The 16,582-nt window shown below is 35.4% G+C and overlaps 1 protein-coding gene and 1 long non-coding RNA gene across 2 annotated transcripts in view; one reads left to right on the plus strand and one right to left on the minus strand.

Moving 5' to 3' along the window:
- tmem8b (transmembrane protein 8B) overlaps positions 1–16,582 on the minus strand; it is a 66,472-nt gene that overhangs the window by 4,172 nt on the left and 45,718 nt on the right. The window contains exons 11-12 of the mRNA XM_024276287.2: positions 13,644–13,790; positions 4,880–4,996 (exon numbers count right to left, since the gene is read on the minus strand). Coding sequence (XP_024132055.1) covers positions 4,880–4,996; positions 13,644–13,790 — 264 coding nt within the window. The remainder of the gene's footprint in view (positions 1–4,879; positions 4,997–13,643; positions 13,791–16,582) is intronic.
- LOC118599144 lies at positions 578–5,507 on the plus strand. Its single transcript, XR_004948437.1, has 2 exons — positions 578–917; positions 4,854–5,507. It is a non-coding gene; the product is annotated as an uncharacterized LOC118599144 (long non-coding RNA).

Consider the following 16,582-nt stretch of genomic DNA (forward strand, 5'->3'; position numbering starts at 1 on the left):
CAACACACAGGAGCTGTTTTCCAGCAGTTTATCCAGAAATCATGACAAACATAAATAGTCTCTCAAGCGGTGAATTGCTTTAATGCGTTTTTCCCATTTCACTTTAGTAAAAACGATCCTGCGCTCAAGTTTCATGGAGCTTAGAGAAGCTCACTGCGGGAAAGCTGAAACGACACATGACCAGTGTGGACGGATTTATTGAGACACAGTCAACGACTGATGGTCACTTGTGTGGTGTGGCAGCCGTTTTTTTCCCCTCCATTCTCTGAATTATGTGTTATCATAAAACATAATTTTCCAGAACACAGATTAGTTTTGAGAGTATTCATAATTGAAGCGAGTCTTACGACAAGAACAACTTTCTCCACTTCAAAAATGACAAAGTCCACCTTTTCATTCAAGAAAACACTCTAGTCTCACCGTCTGAAATATCAGAGGTTTAAAATGGAATAAAGAGAAAAAACAAAAAACACTTGATGAATCATTTTATATAAAAATGAATCGTTTATGCTTCTCTTGAAAAAATATTAAATTAATTCAAATTTGGTGGTTTAACATTTCTTTAAGAAATAATAATAAAAAAGTCAAGGACACAGAAGGCATGTTTACAGAAATGTAAACTTATCTAATAGTCAGAAATAAACTTTAAAAAAAATCTATAAAAAAAAAGAAAATGATAAACTTCATCAAATTGAAACCAACACATGAGAAAGACCTGAGAGCCTGAATCTCTGAGCTTCTTATTGAGACTGAGGTTCAATCAAGACAACAAGCAGCAGCTGAGTTTAATTCACCAGAAACAGCTGAAGGAGACAGAAATACAGCAGAACAATCGAATAAAAGAGTTAAAAACAAAGGGAGCCAGACTTATTGTTGAGATCTACGGCTCTGTGACCCATGGCACAAAACAAGTTTATGTGAGCAGAAATCCATTTTAAACACCTTTTCAGATAGCGGTGACATTTCATTTTAGGAACTTTTAACTATTCATACTGTTTAGTGAAATATGTCCTGTGGTTTGGCAAAATATTAACAAATTATTGACATTTTTTATATCCACACAACTTCAATATTTTAACAGTCAAGCACAAAAATGTTATCATAAAATTAAACAACAATAAACTTAGTTGTATTAGATTTTTTTACTGAAATAAAGTGGTATTTTTTGTGACTTTTTCGTTTGTTCAATGGACAGAAATTCATCTTTTAACACAGCAGAACATATTAAACTTCAAATTAATATTACAATTCTTAAAATAAAAGAATTAAACAAATTAAAATAGCTTAAAAGTGAATAAATTCATAAACAATTGTCATAAAAATCATGAAAATCAAAGAAGGCACCATCCACACAGTTTACATATGTGCTTTTGAGAGTTAAGCAGGGTGACTGCATTGGGGATAAATTATTTTTGTATATGTTATAAGTATGTATATGACTAAGTATGTCTAAAACATCAACTTCCACAAAAAACTCATAGTTATAATACTAAAAGTGGTGCATGAATATAACACAGAATGCGTTAATGAACATTAATGTTTTTTTTAATTGTCATATATAAACATATATTTCTTTATACAGTATAAAGAATTTTGTTTGTACAGTATAATGAGAGTGGGTAAATTCTGGACTGATTTTAACAAGTTTATTTGAATAAGTCGTCTTGTATTCTATGAGTTATTTTAATATATCATGTTATGTAAAATATAATTTTGCATTTTTTTTCAGTTGTTTAAACAATTAAACAGAAACTTTGCTTTAGTCATGAAATTGTTATGCTTGGCAGGAAATCATGTTTAGATTGATTAAAAAAAAGACAAAAATGTTTATTTTCCTTCATGTTCTAAATATTTAAACATTTTATAAAATGGAAGACCAATACATAGTAAAATTATGAGCCGTTTTATCCATTTTGTCTTTTATTGTCTTGTTGGCTTTGGACTGACTTTGATGTCTGCTAAAAGGAAAATATGCTCGATCTTTCCCTCTGAGAGCAAAGCACAAACAAAATCCATATTCGGCTTTTCACCCAAATAGAAATAGATTTTAGTAAAAAAAAATAATAAAAAATCCCAAATTTGACAGGGGATGTTTCACTAAATGCCAAATATAATGAGACATTCTCTTCCAGAAAAGTGGCTGCAATTACTTTCTTATAAGATTTACTTAGATATTATATATATTTTTTATTTAAATTAAATATATTTCCTTTGTGCCGCTTTCTATCAAAGCAAATGAATCCAGATCAGGATGGCTGTTTCACACTCAAATCAGAAACCTCATTTAGTTTGAAGAATTAGGGATATTTGGCATCGACGGCTCCGAACCTCTCTTCTGGTTTAATGTTTGTGGGCGCTGACGCCCCTCCACAGCAGCAGACGCGCTGCGCCCTTCGCTTCAGTGAGCTAATTCCATTGTGTCTGGGAACATTCAGAATGCCAAGCCGCGCAGGAACATGACAAGCTGAAATAAAAGGCTTCTTGTCGAAAGCGCGTGGCACTCAAACTGAGAGGCGCAGCGCTGGAGAACTGTTAGAAAGCAGCTGTACTCTGTTGAACCGCTCATAAATATTTAAATGTGGTGTAATCAAAGCGTGAGCCCAGGTTTACCTTCAAAAGCTGCTACTTTAGCATGAAATTCATCATTTTTGTGTGTTTGTTATGACTGTGGGAAATACAGTCTTACAGAATTCCTGTTGTTATGGCAATATTAGAAATTAATTTTTAAATATTTTCATTCAGGAAATGTCAAAATTGTGAGTTAGTTCATATTGCATGGATATTTTGAGGCAGCATTTATAACCCTTAAGTACCCCTATAATAATTGTTTTAATACAGGTAGTGCTTTAATTATAATTATGAAGTTTTTAACCAAAATCTCACAACCTAAATGTCTTAAAAAGCCATTTTTCATGTTTATCTGAAGCCTCTGTTTCCAAAATCTCCTCTGAGGGGGCGTGGCTTTTTGAGCTAAGGTGAGTAGCCCCGTCCTTGACTCCCCCGTCTGATTATGATAGCTCTGTGTCTCGCTGGCATAAATCTTCCTCGCTGCTACATAAAAGCTTTAAGCAATATCAGTAATGTCCAGCCGTATGGTTCTGATCCGGATGTCAGCTCGGACGAGGAAGTGAAGATCTTCATGGATCGAACCTCCTCCAAAATCCTGATTCCTTCTCCTTCCATATGCCTCTCTCAGCTCTTTTTTACAATATTTTTGCACTTGTTTTCATCACATGACCTAATTCATAAGGTTTCGTCTTTTTCAATAATCTCAGTGTCTGTGTTCTGTGATTTGATTGAATTTGTTTAGTAAATGCATTGTGCTGAGGGGGAAAAGTTGAGAGCTGTTCTGCATTTGAGTGTTTGTGTGAATGTGGATGTATGCGAGTGCCGCTATATATAGATAATTTGCATCTTAACTGCATCTTTTTTTGTAAATTACACTATGCTCTGTCTATTTTCGTTTTTTTAGTTGTTATCTGCCTAAAGAGAAACCCTCTAAAGGGAGATCACACGTACGATGACGCCAGAATCAATCTGTAGCCGGAAGCAGAAATCGTAACTGTAGCCTGTTGCGTAAGCGGACATTTCCTAAACTTTAGGAAACACTTTCAAAATGATATTTTAAAACCTATTTAGAACTATTAGCTTTTAAATGCAAATAAACTGTAACTGTAGCAGTTAAGTGTGCAAGAAGAGTGTCAAATGGGACAGAGAGCGTTAATTGTTTTATTTCAAATCAATATTAACATGTGTTCAAATTTGTATAACTACACCCAATTACCTCCAGAGAAAAAGTCGGCAAAAGGCAGTTTTTTTCTCTGTGAATTCGCTGATCAGAGCCGCAAAATGGTGTTTTTTTTTCTCTCTGTGACAGAGAGTCAGAAAAAAAATGGTCGATAAAAGTGAGAAAAACGGGGAAAAAGGTCGAAAGCTTAAAACAATGTTTTTGGGGTTTTCTTGTGGCCTCTGGGTATTTGTCTCTGTAGCCAGATTCTCTTGTCTCAAGGGGCAAATGTCCTCCCATTGTTTAGTAAATGTTGAATAAATAAAATACACTTTTCTGGACAGTTTCCTCCGTAGTCGCGAACTCTAATCGCTGAAATGAATTCAAGTTAAATGGCGCGATTGCACTCGCGGTGGGACAAGCTATTACAAAAGACTTGGAAGTACAAACCAGCTTTAGTGGTGAATTTCTGCTGTACTGCAGAAACCGTGTCCTAGAAAATGACAGAATTTTTTATTTTGGCTGAAAGCGGCATAATTATAATAATAATAAAAGAAAACACTGGAAACGCTTTTATAATGGCTCAAAAGCTGATCGGAGAGTCTTTAAGCTGTAAATATATTGTCTTTTACATTAAAACTTCAAAACGATTCTAGTAACAAAAGCAAAAAAAAAAAAAAATCCTTTGTTCAAATGTTTCTCCAAGGCCTTAAACTTAAAGAACTTTGCCTGTCAGAATTATTATTTTTATCTTCTCAGTTGAGAGAACACATTACGGATAAAGGAGTCAATGAAAGTACAAGCAGTTATAATGGAACTACAACCCATGACTAATACCTGTGAGCTGGAAAACTTTCAAATCCCCGTTCACCGTGCGAGACATTCTCAAACAGCATCTTCAGACAGAACCTCACTGTTTTAAACACATTTATCTGGTGTTCTGGTGGTTACTGGCAGAAAAAACAACAAAACAAGCTTTCTCAGGCTTAAGTTTCTCATCAGTTCTTATGTCTTCCCTGTTCTGTCTTCAACAGTGATCAATACTTCCAATTTCATATTTTCCAAATGAATCATAACAAATACAAATAATTTTTAATTTATAAAACAAAAGAGAGTTTCTGTGCAGATGAGGAAAAAGGGGATTTCACGTACCCATGCCACAGCCATGATGCCCAGAGCAAACAGACTGGGTCCCAGCAGGTTCCAGAGACCGTGGCGGTCCAGCTGCAAAGCCATCGACAGCGACATGGCCCCCAGCAGATACAGCACCTGCACGAGAGCCACACGCCTGTCATCAACACCCACCGTGTCACTGAATCACCAGAGGATGAAGAGGATTGAGTGATCAAGCAGCAACAGTCAGGAAAAAGGAATCGCTGAAAGATTTTCATCAAGTTAAAGTCTGGAGTCTGGAAAAATCTACGTTTTTTTTGCAAAAACGACAGGTTTTGTAACCATTCAAGTCAACTAGTTTTCTAAAAATGTGTTATTGTTTCGTTAAAGAAAATAACAGTAAACAAATTGTGAGTAGACATCCTGAAAAAATCAATTAAAGTCCAGTCAAATTAAGCAAATACAAGCTCAAACAAATGATAGCACAAAGTCTATTTATTCTATTGGAAAATCACAGCTGCATTTATTAATAAATGACTGAGCCGGAGAAGATGCAGCAGCCAGAGGATTTAGGAGGGCAAGTCGAGGCAGGTGCAGCTAATGATCAACGCTTGATGAATTAATGATGAACAGGTGTGCAGAACTTACAAAAAAAAAAAAAAAAAAAGGTTTGGTGCTTTGGAGCTTTTAACAAAAATGTCAATAGGGAACCTGTAACACTGGAGATGTAATTCAACCAGAAAATAAAAGTATTTTCACATAATTTGCAATTTAAGGTTCTACAAGGACAAATGTTATCCTGCTTAGGTGGGAAAACTAAAGAAAATTGTGTCTTTGATTTTTTTTTAACTTGTGTTTTGGTATTTTTTTGATTATATATGGTATTTCTGGATTCAAACAGTTGAAAATCAGGAGTGGAAAAATACACTTTCATTTAGAAAAAAAGCATATTTGTGACAAAAACAAAATAAAATACATTGAGCGGGCCACAAATTCTTTGCTTTAGGCTGTCTAATGGGGAGCGGAAGGGGGGACGGGGTTGCTCCTTGCCTGCGGCCCCGCCCACCACTCAGAGGTGAATTTGTCATAAACTCCCACCGCTCTGTAGAAATGAGTTTTTCATTAAAAACGGAAAGATTATTATTAAAGGACCCCTGGGAACGCTTTGAAAACTAGGATGTATTCAGACTGGGGTCTATCGGAGATTTCTACTCTGGACCAAAGCTTGTAAACAAAACCATGTGACTAAAGATCTCGTCAGTCATTGGCCAACAGTTATAAGAGTGGGTCAAAACAACCCATTCTCATCCCCAACTCGTCCTTTTCTTATGTACTCGGCTGTTCCCATTTAATCGCAGGTCTACAATCTCCAGGCCGCAAGGCAGAACCAGTCCAGTACCATAGCGTACCAGTACTTAAACCCGGTACCGGACCCAAACTTGACCACACACGGTACTGGGCCCAACCAGGCGCAGTACCAGACGTAAATCAGTACTGGGTAAATGTTAGGGTACCGGTACTGGACGCGTCCCGAGGACTTGTGGACATCCGGTACTGCTTTCGGCGCCGTATCCTAAGGGTTGTGGACGATTGATTTTACAAACAGCCAGAACACCAAAAAAACGAGTTGGAGACACCCAAAACGTCAAAAAGTGACACGGAATGAGCCCTAAGTAAACGTCAATATGTGCCGACTTTGTGATGAGAATGTGTTGCACTTTGTAAATCTTTGTCATAATTTTTCACTTACTTAAAAATTTAATTTCACTTTTGAACGTCTGTATCAAGATCAGATTCAATACTTTTTACTGCTACTTTGGTTCAGTGGAGGCGTGCTGCAAGGAGGTTACTGAGGACGCTACGGCTTCGAGGTACGCCAATGAGTGTTTGTGACATAAAAATTGTCAGGAAGCGAGAAGTAATGCGTATCACGTTAAAAGTTTTTTTTTATGAGCCTACATTCATACAACCTAATTTTAGTAAGCTGCTGTTGCGTCATAATTCTACGTTTGTCCCCTAATGACCGGCTACATTCAGTTGTTTCATATTCAGACTGAAGAATCTCAGAGCCAACCGAAGCTCAGCCCCACTGAAAACAAACCGAGACCACCTTGAAATTTGGGCCCGAGAGTGGTTCCTGAACCCGGTCCAGAGTTCTATTGCGCGTATTGGGACTGAAACTTTGTTCCGAATTATCGGGGGAAGATAATTCTGGTTCACTTAATGTGTCCAGTCTGAAACACCCCAAATCAAAAGATGATTGGAATGTAGTCAACCCATATTTAAGAAAAAAGACCTAAATGAGCCCAAAGTTATCCAAACATTTCAACTGAACTGCCTTTATTATGACAATATTTATGAAAGTTTCATTACATTGTGAGGAAGATGCTGTTTTCAAACCGACTTAATGATGAAGAATGCAGGGATAAGAAACTTTCATTTGAGAGGAAAAGGCTTTAGAATACTTAGAATTGAGGCCTTTTCAGGCTGCTTGTGTGTACAGTCCATCACAGTAATGATCAATACAACTTCACTAATGTCATGTCCGCATTCCCTCACTACCCCCAAAAGACCATATAGTGCAGGACTGAATTTTAATTCAATTCAGACACATGTTATCTCATTGTTTTTCACATGTTTGCTGAAGTAAAAACCTAATAAGTATGAACATTTTACGAAGACTAACTATGAATCCACTTTGTTCTAATGATGAAAACCCAGATGTAAATATGTTTATATGCATTATTTTATCGTTCAAATGCAGTGTGGTCCATTTGTGTCATTCTAATGAGCATCAGCATTTTTGCTAAGAATTCTGGGAAATTTCCAGCACACTGTATTTTGGTGTTATAGGTTGTGTTCTTTCACGACTCACTACTAAGTACACTATATAGTTGTTCACAATTCTAAATCTACAATTCTAAAATCCATCGAACTGGAAAGTCTTGATGCTCACTCAAATAAAGACCACAATGCATTGCAATTAAATTATGTTTTCAATTATTTTCACTATCATCAGTGGATTGATAAATTCAAATAGTCTTTGTAAAAAGACTTATTTATTATTCAAAAAAATAAATAAATGTCTTTGTAAAATGGTTTTCATTTATTAGATCTTTAGCTCTGGAAATTGGTTTTGTCCCGTTTGCAGTTAAAAAAAAACATGGCGTCCAAATTGCTTTCTTTTTCGTTTTATTCAAACAGTCATTGTGTAGAATAATTTTTATTAGTTAAAGAGTGTTAAAGTTTAGTTTTACGTTTTTTTGACAAAATGTAAAATGTGGTCATGAGAACCTATAAACATGATGAATTCCATGTTAGATATTGTACATCTTTAAACAACGTTAGCGTTGAGTTATGGACAATCTCCATGACTTTTTGTGGTCAATCCTTATTTTGATTTCTTCAGACTTTGAAGAATATAAGCCTTGTCACCATAAAATTTAATTTTAATGACAATTTAAAGGCCCACTCTGATCATCTTTTGATCTGCCATAAAAGCGTTTCAGTTTTAACTTTAGTTATGCCGTTTTTTTTTGTTTTTTTAATTAAAAAAAAACTGTCACTTTCTAGGGCACGACTTCTGCAGATCAGCTGTAGTTTATGAGAAAATCCCCTTTGAGTTGTGGGCGGGATCATTAGCACAGAGCAATCCTGCACTCATTTCCCATCATCCTTCTATTTGTACTTTGACCTGCTAGCTTACAGCCCCTCACAACCCCAAGCAAACATGGATTAGTTTAACAATTTTAGAGCTATCCTACCTTACAGTAGTAAGTCAGCTCAGACGAGGAAAACGAAGACGTACATGGATCTATTTGTCTGGAAGTAGATCTATGTCGACCAGGGAGCTTATGACGCCCAGCGTATTTTCTAACATCACAAATAAGCAATTCATCCAACAGCATTTTTTTATTAATATTTAAATACATAAAAAATCAGAAATACAGTTTTAATTTGAGCTCTTGTCTTTCATCGTGAGAAAAAAAAAGCATAATTTTCATCCAAACTGAGATCACAATTTAGGTATTTGCAGTGTTTCTATAATGTTGTGCTCAGCGAGACAAAGCCAGAGAGAGTGAAAAGTCGAGCTGGAAACAAAAAAGAATCAATAATCTGTGTATGCTTTGGCGAGACCTTCGTGTGTTCAGAATGTCTGAGGTCTGCAGTCTGCTGTCGGATGAGCCGCGTGAGAATGAGCTGGGAATTTCTGAGCGGGGAGAAATAACCTGTCTGCGGAAGAATAGGACTAATTGGCATCGAGTAGGGAGGAAAGGAGCAGCGTGAAGCGGCCCGAGGACTGTGTGCAGGCACAGTCATCAGTCATACTGCGCTAGCGGATCACACAGAGGCACCCAAACATGCCTGCATTCTGCACAGGCATGAATGCACCAGCGCTCAGAGGCAGGGCTCGTTTTCTTTTTTTTTTTGTTCCCTCCTATAATGAATTATGTGTCACAGTGACAGACAAGGTTATAAAAATCCTGGTGCAACTCTATTTTTATCAGACACACATATTTACATGCTCACAGTGTAGCGCAGGGTGAAGAAGTCTTATGGATGTGCGAAATGCATCGCCGTCTCAAAGGGACAAACACCGAAAGCCACACAAGATTTAATTAATATGAACATCCAACCTTTCAAGCTAATCTCAAAGTCATTCATTAAATGGACCATAGAGCTTATTAAGAATTTAATCATGCTGAAGCCCTGTGTTCCTTTAGTAGCACAAGCTTTTATAGGTCGTTGCGCTGATTTTATTGGTCTTTATGCTGTTAAGATCTACTTCCCTTATTGGCTGCTGGTAAGAGTGCTAATAACCTTGAGTTTCATGCAACATAAAGGTGGTTAATAAAAGTTTATGCCACTGCACCCTTTTATTTGTTCAGCTCTTTGTTAGTCAGATGTTGAGAAGAATGAAACACAAATACAGAATTACATTTATTGCAGCAGAAGCTTTTTGCCTCCAAGCTGAAGCACATATTTTGAAGACAAAGTCATAAAGTAAAAGAACAGGAAAGATATCACATGGTCACAGTTAGTCTGACCTATAAATATATTTCTACAATGCTGATTCTGTAACTTGTAAAAGTAGGGATTCCCTGATCCGATCATGTGGTTTCAGACTTGATCAAAATCAGATTCTGTCTCCTGATCAGGATGGAAATCATATTTTTATTGTTATTTTGTTATTAAATGTCCTAGTAGAAGTCTGAATATCACAGTAGGACTGTAACGAGTATTCGAGTACTCGGTTATTTGCAATTTGCTCCTGAAAGTTCGTTTATGAATATTTAATTTTCTAAGATCACTGATTTGTGATCTCTATAAAAATAGAAGAGTGTAGTAAAAATGCAATTTGGAATGATGTAATTCTTTGCCTCTGAAATGCAGAATAATGTTGGATTTTGACTTTATAAACTAAAATAAGCTGAACATCCAGCACTACTATCACCGGAAGTAGAGAAATCTTCAAAATAAAGTGTCAGAAAAGCTTCCCATCATTAAAGTAAAACTATTGAGTGTTTTTTTCTTTTGTAGTTGAAAAAAGTTAGACTGAAGTTTTATCTACTGACATAAAATTTGATATTTGCTTTAACACTAGAAGTGGGGCGGCCGTGGTGCAGCGGTTGGGCAGTTGACCACTGATCGGACAATTGCAGGTTTGATTCCCGCCTTACCCGCCTATGTGTCAAAGTGTTCTTGGGAAAGACTGAACCCCAAGTTCAAGAGTGTGTGAATGTCTGAAGGCGTCTGTGACTTTAAAGTGCTATATAAGCATATGCCATTTACCATACGCCGTTTAAGACTGGAAGTGTTGCAGCAGATTTCAGAACTTGTGTTTACAGTGTAACCATTTAACCGTTAATGCAATTAAAGTAATTCCAGCAGATTCTAAAGCGACAGCTGATTTGCAGTGCTGCACAGGAGTGAAGCGATTAGAGGATTCTGAACTGGAGAAACTTAGTTTTCCTAAGGGACTGAGGCGGCCGCAAAGTGCAAACTCCGGGAGAAGCAGATAAAAAAAATAAAATTAATAAATCCATAATCTCTCAAAACAACCAATATTTGAGCGAAACATAAAAACCCATCATCGCATTCATGCTATAACAGTGATCATGGAAGAACAATGTTACTTTTAATTTATAATGGAGAATCAAAAATGTTCCGAAGATCCTAAAACTTCAGTCACCAAATTTTCTTCCATGACAAATTATTACCTTACTGTCGTACTTTAACAAAAACATTTTTTGGGGGAAAAATTACTTCTATATTTTTTTTAAGAATTTTTCATGTAAACATGGATCATAATTAATCAAAAAGACTTTTAGTTCCAAAGGAATCAACCCTACAGTTTCCATTCTTTCCCACATGACTAATTATTACCTATACTTAATAGTTTATAGTTAACATTCACAGAAGTGCTATGTTTAAGTGTTAAAAGATAAAAGAAGGTGAACAAAATAAAAAATAGGGACTATCCTGGATCAGTTTATAACATTAAAATCACATGACACAGAATCAAATCAGGACAACAAATTCTGATCTGGACATCCCTAATAAAAAAAGAGGGTATTTTATAAAAAAATATAATTTTACCTACAGTTTGGACTTTGCTGATCACGTAACCTGACTGTTATCTTATAATTTACTTAATCTATTAAAAATTGGACATTTAAACTGAGTTTTTAAATAAATCTGAAACAGCGTTTTGCAATATAGTTCAATATTTCTTAATTTAATTGTGCATTGACTTACTTCACAGATAATTTTATATTAGATGTGAGTTCTGTAAAATTAAGCCTTTCGTCTTCATGTTTGCAATCCTACAAATATGAGCTTTTTCACTTTGAGGATTTAGCCTTTTATGTTGGATTTCCCAAATATTCTTTACATTTAGTTATATATATATCTATATAATTTTTAAAAATATTACTCTTACTCTTTTTCAATGCTTTTTTTACAGTTTTCGTTAAATGTTAAAGCCTTACTTAACTTTCGTTCAGTGTTAAGTCTTAATTTCTAAATATTCATTTAATAATTTTATCTAAATTTTAATTTTATTCCTGTTATCTTTCATAAATTTAGAATTTACTCTTACATTCATTTTTTTTCTATGGGTAATATACCTTGGTCTATATTAACTAATTTAGCAAAGAGTCTTTAATTGATCATAATACACATTAATAGGGTGTTGGGAGGTCTTTTTTTCCTTTTCTGGTCTAATTTTACTTTTAACCCTTTTGAGCTTTTTGAATTAAGATGAATCAAATAACTAATTATTTTTGGCCAACCATTATTATAGGTTTTATAACTTAACTATGAGCTTTTATTTAGAGTTCTACAAGTATTTCTAAAGAAAATTCTTCTTTTAGTTTGTGTTTTTCAGAGCTAATTTAGAGCTAATTCATTTTCATTTAGCAGATTTTGGTGCCAAAAAACAACATTAAATTAATATTTAGGTTATAAGCAATAAGTAGTAAAAGCTTTCAGCAAATTAACAATAAAACACTTTATTTTTGTTTGCAGTTGCTTACATATTAGCTCAAATTTAACCTTTATCAAGTTGAGACGGACAAGGTGAAGTTTTTTTTTTTTTTTTCTGCAAACAGACCTTCCCATAAATGTCCTTGCAACACATTCTGCTGACATTTCTGTGGAATTTTGGGGCTTTGTGGGTCTAAAAGTCACATGTGGAAAACACACACACTAAATAAGAAGGGGGGTCTTCACCCTCTACTGCGCCAATGGCTGCAGACATTATCATAGCCACACACACACACAAACACTTCCTTCCCCTTGCCAGTCCTGACATGTGCGATTTGATTAGTGACCGCATACTGCAGCACTAAGCAAAAATGAAAACCCTAGAGGACAGCAGATGCTCATACCCCCCTCCCTCGCCTTCTCCCCCCATCTCATTTATGGACAGGGTCACGCATTTACACTTACACAAATTTACACACACTTTTCTTCAGACTGCTCCATATTGGTACGCAGCCAGAGGGTGACCCAGCGAGAGCGTGCACCTGTTAGTGTTTATCCTCCTCAATATGTCAACAAGCGCAGATTATTTTAGAGCCTCGCTTCACTGCTTCCACCTCAGAGGTATTTGATTGTACTGTTAATAATTGCTACACAAATTACAATCATTTATAAACGCAAATATCTCTATTTTGGAAATTTCTCGCTCATCTTAGTTTGGATTTCATGCAATTACAAACACAACAAGCGGATGGAAAAACCAAGGGAGACCCTTATTAAGAATTTAAATTAACATTGTGTGAGGTAGGATTTATGAAATACCCAAAGATTAAAAAATGTCCAGTATAGTTGAAATTATTTTCTTCATTTTTTTTGATAATAGCTCTACCAATTATTTCTTTGTTTGTTTTTATCTTTAATTGAAGTTATGCTTATAAACGAGCTCCAAATGATGCTTAAAAAGAACAAACTTCAACAATTAAGAAAGAGGATGACAGTTTAAAAAGTAGTTTCCTCATTAAATTTCCTTTTTAAAGCATTTTTTAAAACTTTTTCCAGTGATTTTTTTTTCTTCAAAAAAGTATTTAGTAGTTTTAACAAGCTCCTGTTTTGATCAGCATGTTTTTAAAAACTTTGATACAAATAAAAAAGTGAGAAAAAACTTTTTGCTAAAAAGAATTATAACAGGTGGCCAACTCAGATTGAAATGATTTTTTTCTGTATTCGTCTCCCTCATAAAAACTTTAGTGGAACACCTGACAGTTACTGGATTTTAATTGACGTCTCGTCTTTGTGCAGAATAGGAATAGAAACGCACCTGTTTGATGATGGACTTGAGGCGTGCCATGGCGATGACGGTGACCCAAACGGACATGAGTGACCCGAGGAAGTCACAAAACTGCAGGACGTCGTACTCCATGATGCAAAATACCACAATGCCCGGCTGGTCACAGGCATGGTAGAACTGTGGGATTGAGATATAAAGCAAAATTGTTAGTAAATATGAAAAAAACACGTAACTTTTTTGGCACTAAAATTGGTGTGTAAGAAAATATCGATTTATTGAAATATCACGATACTTCATGTGGCGGTACTACTTCATGTGGCGGTACTTTATGTGGCGGTACTTTATGTGGCGTTACATCATTTGGCAGTACTTCATGTGGCGGTACTTTATGTGGCGGTAAAAGGAGTGATGCTGGGGGTGATACTTGCATCGATATAAAATGCTATCAAGGCAATATTTAATTAATTATATATATATATATATTTTTTTTACATTTAAACCCCTGACCACTAGTTGGCAGCACAGCCCACTGAGCCTCCTTAAACAGCTCTCAACTGCACCAAAACAAGATCTCACGAGAACCATCTTGAGCCTCGCAGTTGTTGTTATAACATCATAAAATGAGACATTTATAACTCAACTAAAGACCAAAAAAAAAAAAATCTGTGCCAAGTTGGTAGTTTTGACGTATAAAAACTGCAGTTGTAAAAAAAAAAAAATCACTTCAGTGAAATATTGCAATACTTTATTTGGCGATACTTGTATCGAATATTGTCAAGGCAATATTTAAGTAATTATTTAAAAGCAAACGTGTACTTCAGTCTTACTTCTGTTGTCAATATTTTTTATTTTATGAAAAAAAATAAAAAGCACCATGAATTTGCTTGGGTAAAAGCCACTTGTGTATGAGATATAGTAGCAGTGTCTAATGTTCTTATCATTAAATAACATGTATTTTACAATTTTACTATTGCAAAAAATGTATTAATATTCAGAAAATTCTTAATTCATAGTTTAAGAAAAAGTAAAATATTGTCTGGTACTGTCTTAGGATATATCAGGATATGTATCATGGACCACATTTAGCAATGTTTAATAAACAGCACCCATATATATATATATATTGTCTGTATTTTTCCTAAGTTGAAAAACATTTTCTTGTGAAAATCAGACAATGCCGAGTGTTGAAAAAAAAAATTCTTAAATTGCTAAAGAAAAGAACCATGAAATTGCTTTTTATATGAAATACATTTGCAGAGCTCATTGTTCTGGTTATTAAAGGGGCCATACCATGAAAATTCTACTTTTTAAAAAAAATGGTTTTAAGTGTGCTATGCCGTTCATTCCTCTCTATAAAGAAACCCAAAGTGGTATTTTGATCTGTTTCTCCAAACCTGCCGCTCTCCACAGCAGCCCCTCCCATACCCACAAAAACAAGAGAGTCCTATCGTGCTGACGTCAGCATGATGTGAACCTCCCCTCCAGGAAGAACCTGTGCTGAAAGCTCCGCCCCCAGACTACAACAAACACACACACACTTTCTCCATATCGTGATATCACGATATAATGCCACAACACATATCATCATATCGCGATAAGTATCATATGTCTACTGCAATACAATACGTATCGCCAAGCTCTTGTGAGTACATACCCCTACCAAAAATCTAACAAAATAATATTCTGGACACATATGCTGCATAAATGCTTTCTGCTGTTGTCGTTGTTAAGCAATATTTAATAATAAAGTTTTGACTCAAAATTTGTTTGTGTTCTTTTTTACTTCCATCTATATAACTTTAATGATGAATGACAAGTTTTGAACTTGTGTCACAACATTCCCACAATCTAAATGATGCAAGCGAATCCAAAGCAGAGTTTTAAAAGCACATTTCCACATCACTAATTGTTGCTAAGTTGTGCAGTTAACTCATTCTAATCTTTATTCTGCTTATTTATGAGGTCTTTTATATGTACGAACAACAAGCAATACGTAATTTTGACTTTTATTTCATCAGATAAAGACCCGTTGAGATTGGGATCTAATGTTCAGCACACCTCCTTACGTGTGCTTATCAGCAGCTCACATTAGAGGTTTACGATACTGACAGAACAAGGACAATAGAATTACAAATGAAAAGGAATAAATCATCTGGCTCTTCCTACTCCTAAACGAGGTAAATACATCTTCAGGTGATGAACAGCCCATGGAGGATTACACCGATTAGACGCGAAAAATTGGACAAAGCACCGACTAAAAACCTAGGATAAGTGGCAGCAGCTGCTGTTAATCAAACACACTTGATTAATTAATAATCAGCCAGTGTGGGGACCTCTGTGAAATCTGTTTGCTGATTTGGGTCATTCAGGTGTGTGTTCACACGATTTGACCAGCAAAGAGATCAACAATTATCTCAGAGAAGCTGCTAGCTATCAACTTGGAGGGGGCCATTTTCAAACAATTTAAAGTCAATTTCCTGAAAATGAGAATGATTGTTAGATGCGAGGAAAAAAAAATAGAGTGTTTCCAATCTTCCTCGTAAAGAGTCCAGCTCACAGAGGAAATTTCAACTTCAACTGGGATGACTTCTAAAGGGGCACAATTTCAAAATAAAAGCAGAGGAAGAAAATAAAGATGTTATAAAAAGGTTACGATTAAAGCTTATGCAGTTCAACCCAATCTAAACAGAAATTCTGTTTCTTTGCATTGAACACGGTTATGTTTGCAGCAGAATTACAGTTTGACATGTGAAACTAGACCTTTAAAAATAAAATAAGCTGCTTTATGCTCAGTGCTTTTATTGTAGGAAATTAGTTTCTGTTTTGAATGAAGAAAATCAAATTCCCCCGCCTTTATCTGAGGTTTTATTGTCGGAAAAAGAAGGTGAGTAAAAAAAAATTACAGAACTTTTTTCATTGAGCGGGAATGAATAACCAAAAACACTATTGAGAGACATTTACTTCTCTAA

This window comes from Oryzias melastigma, linkage group LG9 (genome assembly GCF_002922805.2).
Source record: "Oryzias melastigma strain HK-1 linkage group LG9, ASM292280v2, whole genome shotgun sequence".
In the NCBI taxonomy this organism is placed as follows: Eukaryota; Metazoa; Chordata; class Actinopteri; order Beloniformes; family Adrianichthyidae; genus Oryzias; species Oryzias melastigma.